Source organism: Arachis duranensis, chromosome 3 (genome assembly GCF_000817695.3).
Source record: "Arachis duranensis cultivar V14167 chromosome 3, aradu.V14167.gnm2.J7QH, whole genome shotgun sequence".
In the NCBI taxonomy this organism is placed as follows: Eukaryota; Viridiplantae; Streptophyta; class Magnoliopsida; order Fabales; family Fabaceae; genus Arachis; species Arachis duranensis.
The window spans coordinates 133,427,506-133,442,686 of NC_029774.3; the positions used below are offsets into that span (position 1 = coordinate 133,427,506).

At 32.0% G+C, this 15,181-nt stretch overlaps 1 protein-coding gene across 1 annotated transcript; it reads right to left on the reverse strand.

The window, feature by feature from the left end:
- Positions 1 to 181: 181 nt before the first annotated feature.
- LOC107482116 (uncharacterized) lies at positions 182 to 8,453 on the reverse strand. The gene is made up of 21 exons (XM_016102510.3): positions 8,067 to 8,453; positions 7,740 to 7,825; positions 7,477 to 7,578; positions 6,325 to 6,431; positions 6,135 to 6,235; positions 5,504 to 5,591; positions 5,265 to 5,353; positions 5,005 to 5,144; positions 4,749 to 4,914; positions 4,510 to 4,633; positions 4,259 to 4,355; positions 3,939 to 4,068; positions 3,459 to 3,518; positions 3,249 to 3,367; positions 2,923 to 3,047; positions 2,222 to 2,446; positions 1,832 to 1,992; positions 1,441 to 1,604; positions 1,022 to 1,104; positions 860 to 945; positions 182 to 545 (listed from the first exon to the last, which is right to left on the reverse strand). The coding sequence occupies exons 1-21, from the start codon at positions 8,283 to 8,285 to the stop codon at positions 402 to 404; spliced, it is 2,616 nt and encodes an 871-aa protein (XP_015957996.1). The 5' UTR covers positions 8,286 to 8,453; the 3' UTR covers positions 182 to 401.
- Positions 8,454 to 15,181: the final 6,728 nt, after the last annotated feature.

Genomic DNA, 15,181 nt, shown 5'->3' on the forward strand with positions numbered 1-15,181 from the left:
AAACACATGGTTTTCTTCCGGTCAGCTTCCAGCTTTATATTTAATTAATTTCATTACCACAAGTCATTGAGTATTCAATAATCTATGAGAAATTTGTGGCACAAATTGCAGTAGCTTCTTCGTGTAGTTTTTAAGACATCAAAAAATAGTAAACTACCAATAGGTGATTTATGGCAGATGAATGTCATCACATTTTGGTTTAGCTCTGAAGCCTGTAAATATCATGTTATTACTTTCTGCTAAGAAACTACACACCATTGTACAAAAACTACAGATTCCCATGCTGGAAATGGATTTGTGACAATAAATAAATTCGCAAATTATTGTATCAATTCCTAAGGCTATCCTGTACAAAATTAATCACAGAACAAGAATACCCTACAAAGGATGCTAACAAAAAGTTAAAAGGTATAACTGGACATAAAACTAGAATAAGTAACAGCGTCCACCCAGTCCGGGAGAAGACCCTTTAATCTCTTTGCTGGATCAACCAATTTTTGGTCTAAAACCGCCAGATTCACTCTTAATGGTTCAGAACTGTTGGCCTGATTAATTAAAAACAAGATTAAAAAAAATTCAGCAATGCATCATGCTCTGATGATAACTAATGAATTCCAACACTTTAGGCATTAATGTTCATGATAAAATTGAACCTCGTCAACACTGCTAAATTACTCATGAGCTCCACCAACTTTATAATGAGTATGCCTAAATCTAAAGATACTTCATTCCTATCTACAATCTACAAAATATGTTTCAAAAATAACAAATTTCCCCCCTTTAAAGCCAAATAGCAATATTTGATTATGAAAATCACATATGCAAAGTCTCTTGGAAAGATTAACAGCGTAAATTTTACCTCTAACCAGAAGGTCCAATTCCTATCACTGGATCCGCTAAGCCTACAAATATATGATGGTGGACCACCATCATGAGTTTCGGTTCCTGAGTATTGCAAAACTACATTAGACAAAGAAAATATCAACTCAAGGAAAAACAGTGGATGAAACATTTTTCTCACCTGGAAGGGTATTATCAGCAAATGACCAACTGGATAAAGGGCCAGTGATGTTAAGAACTGCAACCCAGACCTCTTCTAGGGAACTGAAAAGAAGGCAAATCTACTTAAACATTGAAAGAGATTAATATACTTTATTTTATTACAGACAAATTCACACAATGATTAACGATTGCAAAATAACTTATGGAATTCTGGTTCTAGAGTATATCATGGCTATTTTTTCCCTGTTAGTAGTGCATCAAGGGGGATCAAACACCTCCATAGATAAGAAAACAACTTTGAAAGAGAAAGAGACCATTACCAAAAAAATGTTCATATGAAATTGAACAATTACTATAATCAAGATTTTCAAGCAAGTCCACAAGAAACCATACAGGACATAAGTGTGTGATTGTGTAGGTTAACCATGATCAACTCACCCTAAATAGAGCTCCAAGTGGACTCTCCTTGGTCCCTTTTCAGAATGTAAGTGTTGATTCTGAACAGATAACATGGGAAAGAATTCATACTGCTTCACAATATCATCACTTTTTGCAGGGAACTTCAGACTATTTGAAAAGAGAAAACTGACTGGAAAAATTGCCTGCAAAGAGCGATGTTCCCCGTTAATTCTTAAACTTACAAGCCGTGGGAATATAGAACACAATTAAATAAAAGCTTTAGCAGTTGCTTTTGTATGAATAACAACATAGTACTAAAAGTAATACTAATAGTTGGAGGGATTTTTTCAATTTAAGAAAATATGCCCTGTATCAAAAGTCAAAACCCACCCAAAAGAGAAACATTCAATTTCTTTAGCATTAAACCTACCATCCAATCTTGGCGTTTAGAAAGCGATGCTGATTCAAATGAAAATTCGGAAGGAACATTCAATTCCTTTGCCAACTCAGGTGCATTTTTGAAAAGGAAAAGTAATGAATTGGAATCAGTTACAGCAAAATCATATGTGGATTCCACAATCCTATTTGTACCTGCCAACCCACATGAAAACTGTTAGGAATTAATTACAAAAGAGTTAATCAGATAAAGACATTTGATTACTAGAACAATAATGGAGAAAGAAAACACATAGAGGAACTCATAGATACATTTTAGATACTAGATTGTTCTAGATTAACTCTTCAGAATTTCAGAAGTTCAAGATGATTAAAATGGCCAACAAAGCTGTAATTTTCGCTAAACATTGCTAGGTTTCAATACCTTCAGTATGGAAAGTATGCTGAAAAACAATCCTCTTCGGTGCAGACATGGCATAAGGAAAGAACTGAGATGATAATGCCAAAGCAGACACACTGAGATGCAGCAGAAATTGCAAGATGGATGACCTGGCTAGCCACTGCCCACAAATGGGCAATAGAGGACCCATGGACCAACCAGTTACAACACCAACTAATGCAGACACAATGACATCAGGAACATAGTGCCCTGCAATTTGATGTTATATTCAGCAGCAAGAATTATAATAAGTTTGCTAACTTTATTATTTTTATAGAACATGTTTATCTACATAACTTATAAAATCTGTGCAACTAACAGAGGCACCTCAAGCAGGATAATCCCATACATATATTTCATCTGATTTTTACATAACTAGTATTTACATGTATTCCATACAGATGTAGTACATGTGTGCAGAAAAAACATATTGCTAAACATCAGCTATGCAATCATTCTAATTCCTGGGATGCAAAATAAAGTTTAGGAAATAATGTGAATGTGAAAGTTAAGTCACCAATACAATATAGCAATAGATTTTTCCTGGTATATGATTTTCACAAGTCTAATGATTCCAGTAACTAAGATCTGGTTGTTGTAGACCTTAAAAGAGGTTTCTGCTACATTAGTTTGATAACTAGGATCATAAAAAGTAAATAGTTCTTTCTTTCAAAGAACACACTAACCATATGGAGGAGGAAGAGAACCCATCATGCCCATCTTCTCTATTAGAAACTGGACAAGAAAGCCGCCAAAATAAACAGTATAGGCAAGGCATGGAACTAGTGGTAATATGTAAAACATAGTTGATCTGCAGAAGAAAAAAAAATATGAGTAGCAAATGTGAGAAAGAAAGATCGCATCAGCATATCAATGCTGAGAAAAAACAAAGATGAAGCAAGATATGAGAATATCCATTTTTTAATATATATATATAAAGGACGTGAGAATTTATTCTGTGCAGAAAAGGCAAACATGGTAGTTACAAATTTGAAAATCATTCACATTGTACCTGAGTGATTGGCGTCCAAAGGATTTGACTGATAAGCAGTAGGATACCCATGCAGGAAGCATGAATGCAGATATTAAAAAAGTCAGAAAACCTCCAGTCAACCCAGCTACAAGATAAACCTGCTTTTACTAAGATTGTTTAGCCATACAACAAGAGTATATCATGCTGTAAAGAGAACAAATTGCCTTGATATATGTTGAATTTACAAACCAAAGTTAATACGGCATAGAACCCAAATGCTCCCCAGAACCTTGCTTCATCACATAGAGCCTGCAAGTTGAGTCAGAAAATATATTAGTTACCTTGGACCGTAACCACTACAAAAAAAATAAATAGTTCACAAAATAAATCAAGTCACAGATGAACCTACAAATATTTACAAAGACCACAAATGAAGGTAGCACAAGCCAAAGGATGCACTTAAAACACATTAATAGCTATAAAAGCTCTTGGGTAACAAAGGTAAAGACAAATTGAAGTTCAAACAATGATTATGGAGAATTTGACGTCTAAAACCTACCCACCACAACTTTTCTTGAAGCATAGATATTCTTTATTGCTAATGATGCCACTTTTGATTAAGTTAATTATACAAGAGAGGTAAAACATGTTTAGTCTCCCTAGGAGGAAAAATTTAAAGAAAGCAAAGGGTAAAATCCACATCATAGTGGGTTTATTAATGATGAATACCTCTTTTGATGTCTTGACAGTTGAAATGTCATGAGAAAGAGGAAAGCGTCTCCAGATAATTCTTGGAATTAAAAGACCAACAAGGGAGCAAGGGATAAACATCATGAAAGCCAAGTATGGATGACCAAACCTGTGTTTACTCTGCTACGTTAACATAAGAATACAGAAAATGAAAAGACTCGAATTATTATACCTCAGATACTGATCCATACTCTAGCCACATATAAATAGTTGGGTTTATAAGGTATTTATGACTTTATAGAACAAAAAGTTACATAAGCCATCCCTGCACCCATCTAAGTTAAGTTTATAGAACTTACCAATTCATTGTCTGAGACGAAAACAACAATCTCAACAATGAAAATGCAACAGGAACAACAATTCCAAATATAATCCCAAGCGCATGGAATAGAAATCCTGCAAATCCAACAGATCATAAGGTCAGTCAAAATATTAATATGTAATCATTTAAGCTCTTCTATAACAAAGACTAAAAAAAATCTTCACAAGTGATCAACAAGTAGTGTGATAATAATATATCTTGTGAAAAAGATCAGCAGCTATCATTTACCTTTTATGAAATCACAAAAAGTTGCTAACCAAGAATACGAACTACCACAGATAACGGACATAACAAGGAAGAAGAAGATGGGAGCAGTGTGAAGAACTTTAGCTACCCTTCTGGAATAGAATATCTGAAAACCCATAATTTAAATATAAGATAACAAAGCAAGATCGAACCATGTAGAAGATCATATTAAATGGAACATAATAAGTAACTGCAAGAACTAACAAAATTTCACTTCATACCATAAACCATGACAGGTAATCAAAGAAAATCGCCCGCTCATCATTGAATATGCCAGCACTATCTTCACTTGAATTATTTTGGTATGCGTTTTGTAACTTGGAAGAATTAGTAAAAGCCTTTATTATGCTGATTAAATTATCCCCCCGTACTTGCATGCTTCCAGGTCTAGAGACATAGTAATACATCAAATGGATGCTTTTTGAAAACTGGAAACATTTCAATTAAATATCTAGTATAAAAGAATCAGATTCATACATTAGCCTCTCTACTGTATCATAGGAGGTATGGTAAAAATAACCACCAAGGAGAAAGATAATGTCAAGGCCAGGAATATTCCCATAGTCTTCAGAAAATATTCGATAATCTGTATCCCCAGGGATAACAGGAAAAACATCCTGCATGTTAAAATAGAAACCTCATGTTTGAATCGATAAATACCAATAGGGAAACAAATGGCAAGCAGAACAGTAAATTATTAAACCGATATGGGGAAGTTAGAGGAGAAAAGACGAAACCTGAGCAGCACTGTTAGCCATAGGGTATATTGCAGCTTCTGCATAGATACTAGAAGGCCAAGAACTGGGTCCAGATTGGCAAAGCATATCTGTCAATTTTTGGAAAAGAAAAAAAAATTATATATTCATTGGGATTGTCCCATATACCACTTGTGTCATAAGTTGAAAAGAAAATTAAATAAAAAAGAAAAAAATTGAAGATATAGAACTAATCCTAAAATATTTTCCACCACATTTACCAGGTCCACCGGTCCCAGAAGCCTCTACATTTATAAAAGCTCCTATTGTGTCACGCCATTTATGAGTCTTCATGAACCCATGTGAACCCTTGTACATAAAAAATACATAATATCTCATAAGCTTCAAACCAACTACATATAAGTGTTTCTCTCCTACAGAAAATACTGTTCATTATAGCAATACTACTGCATTTTTTACGTTCAATGCAGAAAAGTATATGCGTGTGTGCCTACAAGAGGCTGTCGTGTTTGGGAGGAGGACTATCTGTGGTGTACTACATGTAAACACAACATTTGAAAGCAAATGTCATGTGAAGTGTAAAATAAGATCTGTAACCTTCTATGAAAATCAGCTCTATCTTCCTAAAACATTTTAAAGATCTTCAACTAGCAAGGATCTAACTATATTTAACTGGTCACAGATCATCACTCTTATTGGATGAAGCTTGGATGTGAAAGTCATGCTACAAAGTCATTAAAGTATAACTCTTGAATATCATATATAGATTGCACATATCCAGGGTCATAAGACAAAAATAACATATTAAACAAAATCTAAGTAATTAGACTATATGAATGATGATCATATGTGATCTCAGCTTCAAACATTTATCAATATAAGACATCCTACCAACATGAAAAGTTCTTCAGCGCCGTTAAAAAGAAAAATAACTGGGTGGCTGGGAGCCCAATCAGAGTCCACAATTAATCTTGCAATTTCTATCATTGATGCTGAAAAGGAGAAAATTAGATCAAGATTTATTATGCTCAAATGTAATATTTCAGATTCAATGAAGACTTCAAGCATAATCATTACCCACCAACACATGAACCACAATCACTAGCGCCAGGGGAACCAAGGGGGCTATCAAAATGTCCATTCACTAAAATTGACGGATCAGTATCTCTCGAATCTACAGATGAAATCCTGTAGTAAGATAGAAATGAAATCCATGTCAACCTTCCTTAAACAAAGACAGATACAGTATTACCTTGTTTTGGTCACATGCAGTCCAGAAAATATGTACAATAAGTTATGGTATGGTAATGATTCACCACAGTTTTTCAAAAATCATATGTTCTCTGTTAAATTATTAAACTGAAATTTCCACTTTCAAAGACCTTGAGATTTCATATCATTGTTATCATTCTTCTAATAAACATCTTATGATGCCTCAGTACATCGTCTAGCTTGTATCAAGAATGACAGGTTAGCTTCCACCCTGTCTCGGGTTCCATTCTGAAGTACAGAAAAGGGTCCATGTTGACTAAACAATCATGAAATCAGAAATATTTTTTATGAGAGGGAAAAAAATCATTTGCAAAACCAAAACACACAAAATGCAAATGGACATGTGAAAATATTCCATCAAAACTGCAGTTTTTATTAGGAGAATCAAATCAGATCCCCCCAGTTATTTTCGTATTTCATATAATAAGTCCACTTTTGTATTCCAACTACCCTCTGAAGTATAAAATTGAATTAAAAGTGAAGCTTTAAGACGATTACTAGATTCTACTTTAACAGTGAGATTATGTCCGCTTCACATCTCATCTTTTCTTCTTTTACCTTTTTCATTTTCATTTTCACTTTGTTTGCCACAATATATCAGGTTAGTTTTCATTTCTATTTTAAAAAAAAAGGCCCTTATAACTGGACTAAAATGCGACATTGTGGCAAAATGTGAAGAAAGGAACAGATCCAAGTCAGGTGCAATCCTACTGATAATATCTAACACTCATCTATCAAGTTTCAGAAATAAATGGTGTAATTTAATAATAAAATAATAATTATAATTTTAAAATAATGATATAATAATAATAAACTTCATATCTGAAACATGAAAATCACTTCAATTACAAGGGCCATATAATCTATTACACAATGTTAACTTAGGTAAGGCTAACTCGCTACTCACTACATACCAATACATAAATATGTCCATAAGTGACTATATTAAGTGGTAAGGTACCTCGCAACAATATTAGGAAGATTTCTGTATCCCAGAGCTATGTTGAACCCCAAAAAGAGCATATTGAAGGAGCCACTTACCGTAGTCTCGTCAATCTCAAATCTGCAGATAAAAAAGAACATGTAACTAAGCGTTTTAAAACTTAGAACTTGAACCTGTAAACAGTTTATATCAAATAAAATTTTTTAAAATAAAATTTAAAAAAATGGTGAAAAGGCAAAACTCTTAACATATAAAAATAATAATAATGATAATATTAGAACCTGAATTTGGAGCTAGCTCGCCCCTTTATTGATTCTAACTGGTCTACAATATAGTTGGCTGCTTTTTTCAATCCAGGCCGTCCTTCCTATCAATAAATGTAGCAAAAGTCAACATCCATGAACTGAAATCGAAATTGAAGTGATTCCTTTTTTGTTTCTTTTTTTATTATTATTATGTGAAGTGAAATTTATATCACTTCTTCTAAGATACACGTCAAAACAACTGTATCTAACATCACACACCCAACACTATTTCAATGTTCCGAAAGCTATTTATAAGAGAAAAAAAAAAGAATCGAATTCCGATTCCGAAATAGTTTGACTCACTTGACGACCGTCGATCTCATGCGCCAAGACCCGAACGTGTTGGATGGCTCTGGCTTCGGAGAATCGATCGAGAGGGGCGTGGGTTCCGAGGGGATTAACGAACTTCATGTAGAGGACGGAGTAGGCAAGCAAGGACAAGAGGCCGTACAAGAGTGCGAGCAGCAAGAGGAACCTGAAACCCTTGGATTCATCTTTGGATGATCCGAAACCGAACGCCATTTTGCAGAAGGAAGAAGAGAAATTCAAAGTGGTTTTTATAATTAGTAAATAGAGTTTACTTAAGAGACACGGGTTCCAAGTTGTTGAGAGATAGAGTTGAGAGAATGTGTGTGTCAATAACAGCGGCAATCCCGCTCCCGACTCGCCAAAACGCAACACTCAGCACTCCCAGTCGGCGCAGCACCCCAGCCAAGCGCGCATTATTATAATTAGATCTTTTTGTAAATAAAAAAATGTTAGTCTAAACAAAATATTTTTCTCCAAATTAAAAATATCCACATTTAAAAAGTTAAATCTCTAAACTTTAACACCTTTTTATTTTAAAAATATTGTATCAATTCTAACATTTTTTTAAAAAGATCTAATTATAAATTTTAAAATAGTATAAAGACCTAATTGAGTGACATATATATATAAATTAAACTCATATATTAAATTATATAATAATTTTTAACTATTATTTTTTATAAAAAAGAACATGTTATTAAATCATTACACACAACACAACAATTTTCTTTGCACATGTCTAAGGTTATTACCGATTAAGAACATTTTAAAATATGTTTTTCAATATATATACATATAGTGATTATTAATATAAAAACATTTTTATATAAAAATAATATTTAAAATATCAACACGTATTAGATTAAATAATTTAATTAAAAATTAAATTATTTAATAATTCTTATTGTTTGATATCTTTACTGAAAAACATTTATTTTTATGTAAATAATCATCCTAAAAACATGGAAAAAATAAATTTTATATTTTTTTTAAATTGATCAATTAATAATTTTTTGGTACAAATTTAATGAATTTAATACATGTCTTAAAAGAGACATTTTAGATGCACTTTTAATTTTGGGTGTGTGAAGTGTGAACACTTTCCTTCTGGTGACAAGGTGGCGTGTGCTATGGTGTGTGACATACTGACATTGGATATTTATGCTTTTCTTTTGTTAGTATCTGGGTTTGGTCTGCTTTCCTTTTCAGCCCTTGAAAATGATTGCTAACTGGGAATTTGGGCCTACCAAGTAACCTTGTTAATTTGACATTGTATTCATTATTTATTTAGTTTGTAACCACCTGGATGTGTTCCTTGGCTAATCATCAAATCTTTTAATCAACAAATTGAAAGTTTGATTTCCACTTTGGCTAAATATATAATTTTTTGTAAAAGAATTAGTCATTGCATTAATAACTAAAAAGTTAAATAAATATAAATATCCAATTAATTAAATGATAGGATGAATAATTGAATATATAACATATTAATAATTAAATCATATATTAATCATTACTACATAAGAAGATTTTTTTTTCTTTTTGGGTAGAGTTGGGGGTAAGGACCCAAACAAAAGTAGCAAGCTACCAAGCAAACTAATTACATCCTCTCAATCTGAAAGAGCCAAAAGCATATGAAGAAAGCACATGAACGGTGTTTGGAGGGGGAGCATCGAAAACATGAATCACATACGGAAGATCTTGACCCTTCTTAGCCAAAATGTCAGCCGCCAAATTCGTTTTTCGAAGAATATGGTTTCAACTCATCTGAGAAATTTTTCTTACAAGAATAGCAATGTCCTCAAGGAGAGGTGCACAAGGATGATGCGCTCAACAACCTTTCTTTTATTTTAAAAAAAAAAGCTCAACACACATGTGGAGCAAGAGATACAAAACAAATAAAATCTAATGGCCATCTTATTAACAAACTTAATGGCCATCTCAGAGTCCGACTCAACAAATTGGAAGTTTGATTTCCATTTTGGCTAAAGGGCATTGTAAAGTTTTGTTGTTTGCCCTTAAATATATAATTTTTTGTAAAAGAATTAGTCATTGCATTAATAACTAAAAAGTTAAATAAATATAAATATCCAATTAATTAAATGATAGGATGAATAATTGAATATATAACATATTAATAATTAAATCATATATTAATCATTACTACATAAGAAGATTTTTTTTTCTTTTTGGGTAGAGTTGGGGGGTAAGGACCCAAACAAAAGTAGCAAGCTACCAAGCAAACTAATTACATCCTCTCAATCTGAAAGAGCCAAAAGCATATGAAGAAAGCACATGAACGGTGTCTGTAGGGGGAGCATCGAAAACATGAATCACATACGGAAGATCTTGACCCTTCTTAGCCAAAATGTCAGCCGCCAAATTCGCTTTTCGAAGAATATGGTTTCAACTCATCTGAGAAATTTTTCTTACAAGAATAGCAATGTCCTCAAGGAGAGGTGCACAAGGATGATGCGCTCAACAACCTTTCTTTTATTTTAAAAAAAAAAAAAGCTCAACACACATGTGGAGCAAGAGATACAAAACAAATAAAATCTAATGGCCATCTTATTAACAAACTTAATGGCCATCTCAGAGTCCGACTCAACAAATTAGAAGTTTGATTTCCATTTTGGCTAAAGGGCATTGTAAAGTTTTGTTGTTTGCCCTTAAATATATAATTTTTTGTAAAAGAATTAGTCATTGCATTAATAACTAAAAAGTTAAATAAATATAAATATCCAATTAATTAAATGATAGGATGAATAATTGAATATATAACATATTAATAATTAAATCATATATTAATCATTACTACATAAGAAGATTTTTTTTTTCTTTTTGGGTAGAGTTGGGGGGTAAAGACCCAAACAAAAGTAGCAAGCTACCAAGTAAATTAATTACATCCTCTCAATCTGAAAGAGCCAACAGCATATGAAGAAAGCACATGAACGGTGTCTGTAGGGGGAGCATCGAAAACATGAATCACATACGGAAGATCTTGACCCTTCTTAGCCAAAATGTCAGCCGCCAAATTCGCTTTTCAAAGAATATGGTTTCAACTCATCTGAGAAATTTTTCTTACAAGAATAGCAATGTTCTCAAGCAGAGGTGCACAAGGATGATGCGCTCAACAACCTTTTTTTATTTTTTAAAAAAAAAGCTCAACACACATGTGGAGTAAGAGATACAAAACAAATAAAATCTAATGGCCATCTTATTAACAAACTTAATGGCCATCTCAGAGTCCGACTCAACAACTACCCACCGAAATTCATTAGTTACTGCGATTTGGAGACCTTTAATAATTCTCCACAGCTCAGCTTGCATAATCGAACAGCCCCTAAATTACAACAGAATCATGTAACAAACCTTTCCAGATGGTTGCAGAAGAGGCCTCCACAACTCGCATTCTCCGTATGGCTGAAGAAGGATCCATCAACATTCATCTTAATGGCATCTTCATTTGGGGAGAACCAGCGAATTAACTCCCGATTAGTATCGACCTTCTTCGGTGTAATACTCGCCTTTGTTACCATGCTGAACTCATAAGACCTACTCATAAGTGCTACTACATAAGAAGATAGTAGAGCATTGCAATGGTTAGTTTCCATATTTTATTATAAATAACGATGTTCTAAATTCTAATAACTTAATACTGGTAAGATTTTGTCATTTTTCTATCTTTTGTAAATTTAGATAGATTAATTAAGCAAGTTAAACCAAAATATTGAGGGAAAGAAAATCATTCACTTTCACTGTGCTGGTTAAAATTGCTGTACATAGAAGAGTTTGTTTGAATTCAAATTACAAGGCTAAAACATGTCTCAAAATGAGAAATTTTGAGGATTCATCCAATACAAATATGAAATGAATGATGGACAATAAAGTTAAAGCAGTTCAAGTATCTCGAACAAGAATTAAGGAATGGTTTAAGTATCAATGTATCACACGAATGTAATAGTATCTCACTATCGCTATCTTATTGAAGTAGCAGATGCATGAATGGTTGTCTAAATATGACTATACGTAAGTGAAATCTTGAAGAATAAGGGAAAAAAATATATTATAATCTTTTTTTAGAGTTCTTATGAAACTATTTGAATGTGAAAAAAGAATTTTATTTTTATTTAAGATTTAATTTTATTGTTTAGAATAATTTTGACATATTAATAGGATATAATTCAAATTTTTTAGTTTAAAATAATTTGTATGAGTTAATTTTTTTTTTATAATTTTGTCCTTAACAAGGAGGAGAAAGAGAACTAAATAGATGTTGGGTAAAATTAGATTAATCAATTATAAATAAAAATATTTTTAACATTTCTTAGTGTGGGGAATTGATTTCAAAATCAAACCCCTCTTCTTCTCATTTGTAAATGAAGAAAAAGTGAGAATTGAAATTTTCAAAAAAATTAAAACTTTGCGGTATTCTGTAAAATTTGCATAATACACCGAAAAAAAATAATTACAACAAACAATATATTTTAAGAATATAACCAAAATTTCATGTTAATTACAACTTATCACAATATCAAGGGAGAGACATTATAAAAATCTTTTAAATTTTTTGATTTTTTTGTTGTTTAGAATTTGACACATTATCAAGACAATTTATGAAAGCAAAAAATCTAAACTTAATACATATATGGCACAACTCATAATAAAATCATTAATGTTATTCTAGTAGTACCAGCTTTTTTATATCTGATTTGACTTTTAAAGAATCAAAGTGCATTCTAGTTATTTTCAGGTGAGATTCATGCTTCAACTTAAAAATTGTCTTCCACTCATTAAAGCATCCATCATCATTAGTCTTGATGTTTGTGGCCCGATAAAAGCATTTATCCTTAAGATCGTCTGCTATTTTCTTTTGCCTCATGGGAGTTTTGAAATTATTAAGGAAGCTCAGTGTGGGCTACACATTTTCTGGTGAGGAACTTTTTTACTTAGCATAATTTAATGCTGCTGCAACCCTAATATTCATGACCTCTTCTAACTCTTCTACCAATATTGAGCTATCTTAAGATTTTTTCTTGTTTGCTGGTGGTTCACCCTCTTAAATAAGTGTAGCTTCCTCACTTAATTGAGAGAAGCCAAGACTAAATAATAGTGTAAGAAAGTCATTATTTAATACAACGTTGACAACCAACATTATAGCATCATTCACGGCTTGAGCAAGTAGACGACTGCATAGTGACACATAAAATAGTTTAAGAATACAAAAAATATTGAAAAAGAATTTTATTAAGTAGAATTTACACGTTAGTAGGAGCTACTTCCTCATGAGATTCTTTTTAAGGTCGTGGAGGACTGCAGGATTACAAAAAAGGAATTTAATTAATACAAGCAAATCAAGTGTATCTTAATTCACATAAAATACACCGAAATATGAAACAAATACATCGATTATTTAAAAATACATGCAACTCAATAAAACATTTACAAAATGACAAAATTAATATTATATTGCCTAATTACAACAAAAAAGAACAAGAACACTAATTGCACCTCAAAATAAAAGCAATACAGTGAAAGAGAAACTAAATACACTGAAAATATTAGAAAAAGAATTTAAGTAATATTTACGCATTAATAGTTTCTTCTATATTTTTCTCTCTGGAATATTTTATTAGATCGTTTTTCTGTACGGTGCAACTTTTGGTATTATAAGGCCTTGGACTTATGTGGGAACAATAAACAATTTAAAAGTTGACTCTTAGTCCTTTCGGGACATCCGATAAAAAAAAGTTGACTCTTAGGCCTTGTTTGTTTCATGTTCATGTTTATTAGAGATATGGATATGGTGGTATGTGTATACCGTTTATTTGCTGAGATAAAAAATTTTAATAAACACAGTTATACATAAATGTACATATAAGATATGTATTACTATTTAGTGTATCTCTTTCAAACTGTGATACAAAGACATAATCCGTAAGACAGATTTTTTGAATTCTATCCCTGATTATTTTTAAAATTCCAATAATTATTTTTTACCCTAACCTTCATGACTCGCTTCTCCTTCTTCCTTTGTTAGTTCCACCATTGTCGCCGTCATCACTACCAGCGTTACCACTGCCTCCCTCCTTCCTATCCTCTTCTCTTGTGCCTTTTATCTCTCTTTCTTCGCCGTCTTCCTCCCAATGTTGTTGTTATCGCCATTATCATTGTGTCTTCGGCGGCTCTCTTCCGCCTTTACTTGTGCGCCCCGACGCCTCCCTCATCTCATCGCTGCCCTTTTTACTGTGTCATCCTTCGTCATTACTGCCGTCATTCTCGTTATTGTGTTGTTGCTGCTTTTTTTGTGTGTCATTCATAATTTCAACAAATTCTCATCTTCCCTCTCAAATATATTTTTGTTAGATCTGTTTCTATTTATTTATTTTTAATTATTTTAACTTTTAAAAAAAATTGAATTTTATAATTGATGTTTGAATTAAAGTAATTAATTTTAATTATCTAAAATAAAATTAAAAATTAAAAATGATGAAAATGATGGCCATAAAAAATTAGAGGTGGTGGTAATGGTGTTAACACTGTTGAGCTTGTTTTGTTTTGGGAATAAAATTAACTTTTAAATTAAATAAATATATCTTATGTATTATTACAAATACATTATAAAATTTATGTATTTTGATATGCATGTGTATTTGTGTCTTTTATGTTTATGCCTTTTTTTTTTAGATAATAACCAATGCCTTATTATACGACAAGTTAACGAGTAATTAATGCTGCAACAAATATTTTGTTTGATTGTTTCTTTCAAGATTTTGTTCACAAATATTTTAAAAGAATTTTATATTTTTATACATGGAATACAATAGAAAACAAAAAACTTTCTTTCTCTTAACTAGTAATGCTCATAGGACAATTTATTTATTTGTAACTTTCATAGTTTCACTACAACTAATCATAATTTGAACCAAATTTCTGGTGTTAGAATTAAAAAAAAGTTGTAAAAGTCAACAAAAAAATTAGAAAAATAGTATTTACTTTTTTTATGTTAAAAAGACCAAAATAATAGGAGTAATATTTTAATGAATTGCCAGCTAAGCAATAAAGTAGATAAATAGAGGAAAAGAGCTCAGTGTTAGAAGAGATGCATA

What these genes read in the sequence shown, in the direction of transcription:
- LOC107482116 (XM_016102510.3), bottom strand. Translation starts at nt 8,285, where the DNA reads ATGGCGTTCGGTTTCGGATCATCCAAAGATGAATCCAAGGGTTTCAGG. An exon ending in TGGCTAACAGTGCTGCTCAG is followed by an intron (nt 5,145 to 5,264) that starts GTTTCGTCTTTT and finishes TTTAACATGCAG; the next exon opens with GATGTTTTTCCTGTTATCCC. An exon ending in TGCTGATAATACCCTTCCAG is followed by an intron (nt 946 to 1,021) that starts GTGAGAAAAATG and finishes TGCAATACTCAG; the next exon opens with GAACCGAAACTCATGATGGT.